Source organism: Podarcis erhardii (genome assembly GCF_964252035.2).
Source record: "Podarcis erhardii genome assembly, chromosome: Z".
Taxonomy (NCBI): domain Eukaryota; kingdom Metazoa; phylum Chordata; class Lepidosauria; order Squamata; family Lacertidae; genus Podarcis; species Podarcis erhardii.
The window spans coordinates 46,916,590-46,929,394 of record NC_138504.1 but is presented as its reverse complement, the minus strand read 5'-3'; the positions used below and the strand labels follow the sequence as shown (position 1 = coordinate 46,929,394).

Sequence of the window (12,805 nt, the reverse complement as noted above, 5' to 3'; positions counted from 1 at the left end):
TAAATTACTTAAATAACCCTCCCTGTCTATGAAAGACCAAAGGCCAGGCAGGGTGGGTAGGTGGGACTGGCAAGGACCACTTTACAAGGGACCACTTTACAGGATGTAATCCAAAATGCAATTCCATGAGTTCACCACACAGGGCAGTTGCACTTGGAGTCTGCGGTTCCCCAGATTTGGCTCTGGCAGTTTCTGACAGCGCTGCTGCTCTGATCAAAATCCATACCCTTTGCAGCTGTTCTAAAGTTAAAGTCTTGGGAGAACTGATCATTCAGCTCCTTGCATATCGCACAGTTTAGCCCTCATGCCCAAGCAGTATGAGGAACGTAGAGGCACAGCCAGCAGAGGAGAACTGGGAAATCAAAACTCTTCAAACACACACACACACACACACACACACACACACACACCCCTTGATTGATTGAGTTTACTTATATGCCACTTTTCCACAACAGGCTGTGCACAAAGCAGCTTACAGCAAACATTTGAAACATCAAAATACAGAGCACTGGAAATACAAATACTGTATACAAAATACAGTAATTAAAGAAATGGCAAAAATGAACAATGTGGCAAACACAGAATAAATTCAGTGTTACTAAATGTAAAATAAGAAATCTAGGCTTAAGTGGATAAATACATAGCTCAATAGAAATACAAATATAATCAAAACAGAATCCTGTGTGAATATCTCAATCATGTGCCTGTTGTATTTTCAGTTACAAGGAGGAACAATAGCTACTTCACTACAGGAATCTGTAGATGCAAAAGATCTTGAGGAAGGAGCTCTTCCTGTATCCATTCTCTTGACAAAATCAGCAAAGTCCCAACATCTTCTTTACTTTACCCCCCCCCACACACAATTTTTTCTTCTTCTTATTTTGTTCGTGATCTTTCCAGAAGTGCTGCTTTGCTAAGGCATTTGATACCAAGATGTAGTATGAATGTAGTAACACTGGACTTCTTCTAGTGTCTAGCAATGAAAGCCCCAGCTGCTTTGGGGGAATACTGCATTTCCATAGAGCCAAAACTCTTTTGACTCTCCCTTCACAAGCCAAAAGTTAGCTCAATCTTTTTACACTGCACCTTATCATCATATAAATATATCTGTGTCAGTGTGCAAACCACAACATTTAAAATCAATGCAAAACAAACCAGCAGTGTAGCAGTGATTGCCAGTGCCTGGGGCAGGCAGGTGCACACATGCTGGGCAGGAGCACTCACGCTGGGGGGTGTGTGTGTGCCAGCCCAGTCCTCTCCACCACCACCACTGCCGCTGGAGTGACCCCAGCAGAGCATAGCAGGGCCGCACTGAACCACCTGCCTGCCCACGCAGGGGGAAGCCCAGCCAGCCAACGCAGCCATTGGCAGGCAGAGAGGAGCACCAGGCCAGGCCACACTGGGGGCGAATGCGTGGGTGTGCTTGGATCATACCCCCTCAAAAATTGTGCACCCAGGGCCACAGCCCACTGGCACGCACACACCCATGCTACACCCCTGAAACAACAAAAACCAACACAGAAAACATTTTTAAAATGCAGCATGTCCACACAAAAGATGCAGTATCAGTCATTTTCAAGAGAAGGCTTTCAAGAACAGATCAGTTTCAATCTGGCACCTGAAGCACATTGCGGAGTGTGCCAGGCTCATCTCAGTGGGAAAAGAGTTCCATAACTGGATGCACTTTTCCTAGTTCAGCTTCACTTCATGCAACCTGAGCAGACTCCTGCCTCAGCTGGTGCCCAATCTGGTGTTTGATAGAGAGAGTGAATTTGATATCTGCCTTCTCTAGAACCCACCTGACCCACGGGCATTGAGTTAACTCTTCTCCCTGCATTTTATACTCCCTCCTTGCCCCCCACCCCCGGTGTGGTTGCCTAGTGGTTCAGGGAAGAGTCTTCGCTGGCCTACCTGGAGAATTCCTGGAGTTGAACCTGGGACCTTTTTGCATGCACAGGATGTTTTACTATTACTGGGATATCTATCAACCTTCACTTTAAAAGAAAGTTAAGCTCCCAGTCCTCATGGTTCTCAATAAAGCGGCAGAATCAAATGGCAACACACAGAACTGTTTTGTACCATGTCAGGCCATCTAACACAGCAGCAATGCTCCACTAGAGTTTCATACAAGAGTCTTTCCCAGGCTTACCTGGAGGCGCCAGGATTGAACCTGGAACCTTCTGGGTGCAAAGCAGGTACTACACCATCAAGCTACAGCCTTTCCCTAAAGTTACCCAATCTTTCCATGTCCCGAAAGCCAGAGGTTTCAAGATTTGCAGCTCTAATGCAATAAATGCACAGTTCCTATTGGTTTGTTCGCTTGTTCGCTTATTTTTTAAGAGAGGCTGGGGGTGAGATGAATAAGGGATCAATTATCCTTTTGTTAATGTGGTACTTTTCAGTTGGCAGTTGCTGCCCCCTAACGGCTGCAGCTAGAATAACAGGCTGACAGTCAAGTGTGACACAAGAGTGATATGCCTCTTGGCTTGTCTCTGTTCTCCTAGTTCTCCTGGCTTACCAGGGAAAGTGCCTATTTTCTGACAAACTCCTTGTCAAAAGTTCAGGGTGTGTGGCAAGATCAGAGACATAATTTCCATTATGTCACAAAATTTCCATTACACACAAAAAAGCAAAATAAGTCAACTTAGTTGGCCAATAAGTGCAGGAAAGAATCAAAATCCACATTATGGCCATACCATTAGAAGGCCAGCCAAAATGTCTTCAAACAGCATGCAGGCTCTCAGGTTCTCAAGAAGTTAACTTTGTAGGTGCTGGATTCAGATGAAGTCAGCAGTGTGTGAGTCCCTGGAATTATTTCTGTAACTGGGAATGGGGCATTCCACCACTCCTCCCTCAGGCCGCCTGTTGGGGATTCTTTAGTTGAGATTCTTGTATTGCAGGAGTTTTGGCTAGATGCCCTTTGGGGGTTCCTTCCAACTCAGTGATTCTTTGATTCTAGTGTAGGTGCTTCAAGTCATCAGATTTAGCCGCAGTACTGCCAGGAGCTTAGCCACCTGTGTCATTGTGTGGTATACAGTGAACAGTTTTTTTCCATTGAATGATATTGACACTCTCCATTGCTTTTTAGGGAGAACAGGGGTTGCCTGGGCAGGCTGGCCCTTTAGGGAAACGAGGCCACCAAGGTGGGATGGGCCTTCCTGGACCCCCTGGTGAGGCAGGACCAAAGGGGCAGCTGGTAAGTAGATGTGTCATTCTTCTTAAGCACTCTCATTCTTGGGCCAAGGAATTTAAACGACTCACATAGGTCCTGCTATCAGAACACTCCTTATCTTCAAATTCAGTTATCTGAACACAAAGAATTATTCCCGAACCTCACTGCATGGGTGGCTGATTCAGCTATCCAAACAGCCTGAGTTTGCCACTTCCATACTTGTCTGCACTGATCAGAAGGTTGGCAGTTCAAATCCCTGCGACAGGGTAAGTGCCCGTTTCTCGGTCCCTGCTCCTGCCAACCTAGCAGTTCAAAAGCACGAAGTGCAAGTAGATAAATAGGTACTGCTCTGGCGGGAAGGTAAACAACGCTTCCGTGTGCTGCTCTGGTTTTCCAGAAGCGACTTAGTCATTCTGGCCACATGACCAGGAAGCTGTACGCCGGCTCCCTCGCCACAACCCCAGAGTCGTCCACGACTGGACCTAACCGTAAGGGGTCCCTTTACCTTTACCTTTATTTTCAGGCAGAAACAAGGCAAAGAGGGAGAGAGTTCAGACTAATAAGGGAGTAGGACAGATTGGACCAATCAGTTTTCCCTTTGTCTCCCTTTTTCTGGTTGACTGCAGCCATTTTAGGAAGAAACCATGGTGGGAGGAGTGTCCTTTCAGGGGAGGAGGGGTGGGAACAGAACAAATTGGCCCTACCTCTGGTGACCCCAGATTGCCTGCCACTACCACGTTGGCTCAGAATAAGCTGAATTATTTCACAAAGAGCTGGAGAGGAAAAGGGAGGACATGCCACTTGCCCTCCTTCAAGTGAACACTGTGGGTTGAATCCAGCCAAAAGTCCTCTTTGGGTGTTCTGTCTTTGTGTTCACTTTGGGGCTGGAGGGGGTGGTGGAGACAAATGCACTCGTCCACACACACCCTCTTGCTGTTTTCATTGCCTTCCATGAGTTGGAATGGCAACTGAAGGTGAGAGCCTCTAGTCCTCATCATGGCCTCTGTGACTGCACTGTGACTGTAGGAAGCTGCCTTATATTGCCCATCTCACCTAGCGCGTCCTGCACTGACTGGCAGCAGCCCTCCAGGGATTCATACCAGGAGTTTCTCCCAGCCCTGTCTGAAGATTCCAGCAATGGAACACAGGATCCTCTGCATGCAAAGCAGATGCTGTACCACTGAGCTGTGGCTTCTTCTCCAAAAATTTCAGGGCCTCATTTTCCAGGGTTCTGAAATGCATGGGGGAGCCTTGATGTGCAATGGAGACTCACCACTTAAGAAGATTGTCATCCAGCTCACGAAGGGACAAGACTAGTATGCTTCTCCCTGCAGCCTTCCTTTTATGTGTAAGACAAAGATGTTACATCTGAAAAGGGCTTCAGTCATGCTTACAGCACGCTAAGCTACTCATGACGACTCATTTAAGTTTTGTTTATCACAGCAGGTCTGCTCTTAAGCATGATCAAGTCTGGCTCCAACCTCATGTGTCTAAGACTTATTAAGAATTTCAGTTCTGTCACCTGTGAGTGACAATAGCGGCTGTTTTGTCCCGCTACTACAGATGTTAATTAGCTTGCTAATGCAAGGATGTTTATGTTTTCATCAGTCCCGGTTTGTGCATTGTGATGTTTTTACATGCATTCAAGTTCCAAAGGCTGTACCTTCTGCTTTTCCTATTTCTCTGACCTCATTGTTTACCCTTCCCCCCTCTCTTTCCACCACTTGTACCAACACACTGTATACTTCTAGTCCACAAAAGCTTGTGTGTTAGTTAAACGTGTTCATTTTTAAGGTGACACAAGACGGCTACCTCCTGAAAATAATTTCCTTTTCAAGATGCTTAAAAAAAAAGAAATAGTAGTGCTTTGTTTTTCAGGGCTTTAAAGAAAATAAATTAAAAAATTGTCCAGTAGCACCCTAGAGACCAACTAAGTTTGTCCTGAATGCACACAAAAGCTTATACCCAGAACAAACTTAGTTGGTCTCTAAGGTGCTACTGGACAATTTTTTAATTTTTTTATTTATTTCGACTGTGTCAGACCAAGACGGCTACCTACCTGAAGTTTTAAAAAACAGTTTTGCTACTTTAATTTTCTCTCATTTATGGATCCTTTGGAAAGTCACTCACAACTTCTTAGCTTCGAAACAGGCTTTGCCTTGCCAAAGCATGTCTCAAGAACATGGCAAGAAAAGTTTCCCAAATGCCAAAGGATGTTAGGACTCTGGAACAGTTTTTCAGCAGAAATGGTGGAAACCCTGGGCTTCTGAGTCATTTACAACCAGGCTGAACAAGCCCCCTTGGAATAATCCGTGGAGCGCAGCAGCTGAGGCTGAAGACTTCACAGGCCATAAAAGAGTTTTTCCACCTCGCTATTTCTGTGACTCATTTAGGGTCGTTTGGCCCCCACTTCCCCTCAAACGTTCCAGCAGACTTTCCCATATTCTTGTGCAAAGGTCAGATGTAAAACTGTGTCCTGCGGATAGAGAATGTAGGCTGTGTTTTGCTTGGAAATGTTTGTCTGCTTTGCACTTAATACTGACTTCTGGCAGTGCTCTTTCTGTGTCACAAACCTTCAAAACGCAGGCGCACATGTTGCAGAATCAGACACCAAAGTGGGCAGGCAGGGTTTCCCAGTGGGTGTCGAATTATTTTTGGCACATGATTAGAATTTGGGGGATTTCACCACTATCTTCAGGGCAAACAAAATTTTCTTCCAGGTTTGTGGGTGTCTGGAGTTAGTAGTAGATGCTATGGCTTCATTCTTTTCCTTTTTAAAAAACATTTTGCTCCCACCACAGGAAGCAGCAACAGCACTTTCCCTTGGCAGCCTGGCCCCCTGTTTTGTTTTCCCCATAATATCTCATGCAAAGTGTTGTTCTTGTGCTGTGTGTGTGTGTGTGTGTGTGTGTGTGTGTGTGTGTAATTGTCACCAGAAAAGTCATTCTCCATTGGTAGCCCTCGTCCCCTGCCTTGTACACACAATGATCCAGAAGGATGCTAGGGCATTGTGAGGGAAAGAAAATGGCGGCCCTGGTACAGCTGTTGCTGTCATTATCTGCGGCAGCAATGGGAAATAAATACAGAAAGGGGCTTCCCCCACTGCTAATGGGGGATGAATCTGATGCTGACCCATTGACTCTGACCCAATGAATCTGATGCTGACCCACTGAACCTGACCCAATGAATCTGATGCTGAATTTTGCTTCAACCCAACAAAACTGCACCATTTGTAGGATTTCAACCATCAGTTTCTTCAGTTGTCTTTTGAAGATGTACCTTTCTGGCCAGGCTTTCCCTGACCCTGGTTCATGTGTGTGAATCCTCTGAAACTCTGTTTTATGTACATGTGGGGTTTATATTGTGCTGTTGGTTTTAGGTTGTATTTTTCTTTTAATTCATACTGTTTTTATACCAAACATAGTGTACACCACCTGCAAAATATTAAGCAGCTTAGAAATGCATTTAAAGACAATGTAAGATATAAAAAGGGATGCAGTTGGCACAGTGGGTTAAACCACAGAGCCTAGGACTTGCCGATCAGAAGGTTGGCGGTTCGAATCCCTGCGACGGGGTCAGCTCCCGTTGCTCGGTCCCTGCTCCTGCCAACCTAGCAGTTCGAAAGCACGTCAAAATGCAAGTAGATAAATAGGTACCACTCCGGCGGGAAGGTAAACGGCGCTGCTCTGGTTCGCCAGAAGCAGCTTAGTCATGCTGGCCACATGACCCGGAAGCTGTACGCTGGCTCCCTTGGCCAATAAAGCGAGATGAGCGCCGCAACCCCAGAGTCGTCCGCAACTGGGCCTAACAGTCGGGGGTCTTTACCTTTAAGATATAAAAACTCTTCCTTGCCTGTCCACTTCGTAACCTTGAGTACCCCCAGAAAAAAGCACTAGGTGCTGGACCAAGATGTGTATTGATTGGTTGTAGCTTTGCAATTGTTTACATGAGAGGTCTACATAACCATACATCTAAAGCACACCCTAAGAAAGCTACAATTCCCATCACCCTTTTTAAAAAACTACAGTTCCCAGGATTATTTGCTGATGTGCGTGCTTCAGATGCATGGTGTAAATGCAGCTATACTGCATACTGCAGGGAAAAGTGTGAATCGAAAAACAGGAGCATTCTCTGCTGCTGCCTGTGCCAAAGGGTAAATGGAACTTCAAGGTTCAGAAGCAGTATACCAGCAGTATACCAGGAAATGCCAGTTGCTGGAGATATTTAATATGTGCCTTGCTTTGGCTAGTGTGGAAAACAGGCTGCTAGACCAGATTGATACCTTGACCTGATCCTGCCGGGTACTTCTTAAAAACTTAACAATTTCTCTAGTCCTGGACCAGGCCATGCAAAATTTATGCTTAAGAAGATGCTTCCCACCTCTTGCTAAATTTGCAAAACAAACAAACAAACCTGGATTTTTAATCTTCCTCCCTCTGTAAGCACAGTTTAGCTCATAGTTGCTCCTCCTTTGCCCTTTAAACTTGAGCTTCTTGAACACTTCCTTTCATTTCTTTTTTTATTTTTAAACTTCCAGGGAGACTTCGGTGAATCAGGATTTCCAGGGATTGCTGGGCTGTTTGGGCCAAAGGTGAGATCACTGTGCATATAAATAACATATCACTGAAGCTTACACTTTCACCGAGGGAAGTGTTGCTTTCACTCTGCTTTTGAATGAGCAGTTGCTGAGCAGTTGACTTAACATCTACCTGGCCCGGCCACCTTGGCAGAAGCCAGTTACCCAGGACCTGCCATGCCACTAGGAGGAGAGGTGCTGATCTGTTGGGAGATCCATGACTTTGACCCCTCTCCATGGGATCAGCTCATTTGAGTGCTACCCCAGCTGTGCTTGAACTTCACACAAGAAAAAAATTATTTGGCATGGCTGGGGCAACATTAAAGGTCCCCTTAGGTAGGCAACCAACAGAGTTGGTTGCCTACCTTTTGAAAGAATTAGCTGTGATTCCTGCATTGCAGGTGGTTGGACTGGGTGACCCTATGAGTCCCTTCCAACTCTACAATTCTGCGAATTAATGCTGAGTAGCAGAAACTTGTTTTTTCAGATGCTGTATAGGAATTTTTGAGTGCTTCACCTGTAGGGGTGATGTATTTAGCTGCCCCTGTTCATTCCAGAGCTGGCTATACCCCAGCACAGTTCTTGATGTTGATAGTTGTTGATATTTCCTTTCCCCTCACTTTTGCTCCTTTAAAAGCCCAGGGCAGCTAACTCTAAAAATGCAGCATTGAAAGCAAAAAGAGCAATAGTACAAAGTTCTCCTTCAATAATCAGCATTTTATATCATACAGATGGGTGTGCGCGTCTTTTGAGCTCCAAAGATTGGCTGGAACAAATAGGTCTTAAAGTGGAATAAACATAGCATGGGAGATAATCTGATGTATGCAGGAAGGAAGTTTCATAGCTGGGGTGTCACTACGGAGAAGGCCCTGTCTCCTGTGATGAAGAACACTTCCCAAAGCCATATTCCCCAAGGGCACCACAGGTCAGGGTGTCTCCTGCAGACCATAACACTTGGTGATGCTTCAAGTGCTAGGGCACTAATCTGTTTTGAGCTTTATGCACGTACTGTGAGAAGAAGATGTTGAACTGGATGAACAATTGACCAGCAGGCTCTTCTTATGTACTTAAAATATGCAGATTTTATGCAAATCCATGTCTTCTTTTATATTATTGGGGGGGTGCACGTCCTGTTTTCGAACAACACATATGTGCCCACCCAAGTTCCTTCTGGAATCCACACCCATCTTTTATACCTACAGGGACCTCCTGGAGATACTGGGTTCAAAGGAATCCAGGGCCCCAAGGGTCCTCAGGGCTTCATGGTAAGTTGCAGAAATCTTATTCCCTTCATCAACCATTGCATCCTCATCTCTTCCTTAGGGGTATCTTCTAAGCAGCAGACAGCAACAGCTGGAATAGTAATTAAGCACCAGTGCTGGATTAACTGGCATGTTGCAAAAGCTACAGCATGGAAGCTGTCCAAGTGAGGAGCTCCCTTCTGTAGCTGATTTCTCTGTAAAACTGTGTGTGTGCGTGCATATGTCTTCCTCTTTGCACATCCTGCTAATGCCTTGCAGTTTAGAACAAACAAATGTTCTGTGATGACAAAGAAGGCAGCTCCCCCTGATGGGAGGAGACAAGAGCACCACCTGCCACCACTGGAAGTTCAGTGGAGATTTAAGTCTGAGTTGGCCAGATTTGTCCCACCATGGGATAAAGGCACCAACCCCATTCCAGGTACTTCCATCCAAGCAGGGGCTGCAGATGGAGGAACTAAGGACCCAGTTTTTACCCACAACTTGTTATACACAAGGCACTTTTGGCTATGAAGACAAGTTTGTGATCACGTTTGTGGGTGGGACATCCTAGAACCCACCCACAGAGGCTGTGGTGAAGCAGCAGTCCAAGAGGACAATGGCTGGTAGGGGAAATGCTTTGAGTTGGATCTGTGCCGTGCCATGGATGTCAGTGGATCCAAGCACGACTTAGTGTGGATCTAAACTAATTGACAGTGCAGTCCCATACATGCTACTCAGTAATAAGCCTCACTGAGTTCCATGGGGTTTACTTCCAGGTAGGGGCTGCACCTGGGGACGCGGGTGGCGCTGTGGGTTAAACCACAGAGCCTAGGACTTGCTGATCAGAAGGTCAGCGGTTTGAATCCCTGCGACGGGGTTAGTTCCCATTGCTAGGTCCCTGCTCCTGCCCACCTAGCAGTTCGAAAGCACATCAAAGTGCAAGTAGATAAATACGGGAAGGTAAACGGCGTTTCCGTGCGCTGCTCTGGTTCACCAGAAGTGGCTTAGTCATGCTGGCCACATGACCCGGAAGCTGTACACTGGCTCCCTCGGCCAATAAAGCGAGATGAGCGCCGCAACCCCAGAGTCGGTCACGACTGGACCTAATGGTCAGGGGTCCCTTTCCCTTTACCTAGGGGCTGCACCTACTTAACTGCAGTGGTTTGAGCCTGATCCTTTCCACTCCCTGCCATTTCCTGAGCTGTTTGACTGTGAAACAGTCTCCCTTGGGAGTTGGCAGACTCTCCTTGGAGGTTTTTAAGCAGAAGTTGGATGGCTGTCTGTCATGTATGATCCAGTTGAGATTCCTGCATTGCAGGGAGTTGGACTAGATGACCTTCAGTGTGCCTCCCAGCTCTGCAGTTCTATGATGCTATGATTCTATGGCTGTATTCTCCTATTCTGTAGAGCCTGGCCAATAGGGCACATGGGGAATTCCCCACCAACCTCAGCCTGCTCTCAGGCAGCTTCCACCTGCCTGCCTTCATATTCCTATTCAATCCAGAGAGTGGCACTGCCTGTCAGGTTCCTCCTCCTTAGTCTCTGTGTTGTCCTACTTGTAGAACTCAGCAGGAAGGACAATAGGGACAAAGCTAGAATGAGTTGGTTCCACCTGTCATTGGCTCTGGTTCTGCCTGCCATTGGCCTCCCTGCTCCCCCCCCCACAGGTCCTAACGGACCCCAGGCACCTCTGCCTCCCCCCCCCCCCACAGCATGACTGTACCAGATAACGTGGACCTGCACATTTTTATATCTGCAACCTTTTCTCTTTGGTCTGTGGCCAAGTTGCTCTGCCACCACTATCCATAACTAAACTGGGCACTCTACAAAACAGTGCAGTCCAGCCTGTCTCTGGTATATCGCTCCTTCTACTTGGCCTTGTCTTAACCTATCTATTAACATCACCATCGTCATCATCACCATCATCATTATTAAATTTCTATACCGCCTTTCATCCAAGGACCACAGAGCCATTTACAATATAAGAATACAAAAAGACATGGCATAGTATCAAACCAAACAATACCCCTCCCCCCCCCCAAGTTTTAAAGGCCTTACATAGATTGTTTAATAGACAAAGGCCTGGTAGCAGAGGGATGTTACATAAATCTTTAAGTGCCAGGTGAGCATTCCTGGAGAGCCACTGCAGAGAAGGCCCTGTTCTCATGTTGCCACCCTCTGGACCTCTTCTGGAGGAGGCACACAAAGAAGGGCCTCAGAAGATGACCTCAGGGTCCGAGTAGGTTCATATGGAAGGAGGCGGTTCTTGAGGTATTGCAGTCCTGAGCCATTTAAGGCTTTATAAGTCAAAACCAGCACTTTGAATTGGGCAGAGAAACTAATTGGCTTTTATAGGTCAAAATCAGCACTTTGAGTAGGGCCCAGAAACTAATTGGCAGCCAGTGCAGTCATGCCAGAATTTGTGTTCTATGTTTAGACCATTCTGCCCTGGTGTGTGGCTTGGCTGCCGAATTCTACACCAACTGAAGTTTCTGAACTTTCTTCAGAGGCAGCCCCTTGTATAATGTTTTGCAGTAATCTAAACTAGAGGTGACTAGAGCACAGATGACAGAAGTCAGGCTATCCCTGTCCACACAGGGGTGCAGCTGAGCCACCAGCTGAAGCTGATGGAATCACTCTTTAAAATGGAGGTGGGTTATGGTGTGAATGGGAAGTACAGAAAGGGAAAGAAAGGTCTGTTAGGACTGTTAGTACTTAGGAAGTACTGGTAGTTTAATAAATTTACCAACCTTTCTTGTTCTCTGTAGGGGAAAGAAGGCGTTATTGGCCCACTTGGGATTAGGGGTCCAACAGGAAGCCCTGTAAGTGTCTGTCTCCTGCTCATTCTGACTTGGGTTGTAAATACTGGAATAAGTGTGGGGGTTCTCTACATCAGTCGCTCCCAACTTTCAGGGAATATGCATTGCTGGGTTCAGTTTTGGTGGCACAACACTACCTTGGTTCCCTTCCTGATTCCCATTGGGTAGCTTAACTCTGGAAATGTTGAGCTCCAAGGGACCCAGGTTTTAACACTGAGGGCTGGTCCATTAGGGTGAGTGAGACTGCCCTCCACCAATCCCCCTCACCACTTGTCCTTCTACTTGCAATCTGTCCAGGGGGCAGCATTATCAGTCTCCTCCTTGTCCTCCTTAGCCTCAGTGTTGCCCTTGTACAACTCAGCAAGGAGGAGGGTGGGGCCAAAAGTAGAATGAGTTGATTCTGCCTCACATTGGCTCCAGCTCCACCTGCTCTTGGTCACCCTGCCTTCTGCCCTACTGGACCCATTGGCCACCAGTCACCACTGGATTTAAAGCCCTTTTGCTGCATGTCCAACTTCCTGGTCTGCTTATCCTCTGCTTTGCATGGGCCTTGCTCCTCCTCCAGATCCAACCCCCTGGGGACTCTGTGCCTTCTCCACTTTCAGGGTGGCTTCCCTGAGAACCTTAAACTGATAGCACATTTGCAAAGCTAAGCAGGGTCCAGTATGGATTCAAATTGGATGGGGGACCGCGTATTGAGATTTCTGCATTGCAGGGGGTTGGACTAGATGATGCTTGGGATCCCTTCTTATTCTACGATTCCAAGTGCCACCATTGCCAACAGTTTCAACTGGCCGTGAGTTCCTGTCACTCAGGACCAAAGCAGATGTGGATACAGGAGATCCATGATTTAGATCTCCCTCACTATGGTTTTTTGGATTGGGATTGTGTTGTTGGGGGAGGGATGGGGATCAACCTTCCATGCAATTCTGCCATCCCTCAGAGCTGTTATTTGCCGTACCTTGCAGGTGTAATACAGGGGGGAGGATTTGCCACC

General features: G+C 46.7%; 1 protein-coding gene across 1 annotated transcript in view; it reads left to right on the top strand.

The window, feature by feature from the left end:
- Positions 1-12,805, top strand: part of COL27A1 (collagen type XXVII alpha 1 chain) — a 253,068-nt gene that overhangs the window by 227,261 nt on the left and 13,002 nt on the right. The window contains exons 49-52 of the mRNA XM_081846708.1: positions 3,089-3,196; positions 7,710-7,763; positions 8,951-9,013; positions 11,758-11,811. Coding sequence (XP_081702834.1) covers positions 3,089-3,196; positions 7,710-7,763; positions 8,951-9,013; positions 11,758-11,811 — 279 coding nt within the window. The remainder of the gene's footprint in view (positions 1-3,088; positions 3,197-7,709; positions 7,764-8,950; positions 9,014-11,757; positions 11,812-12,805) is intronic.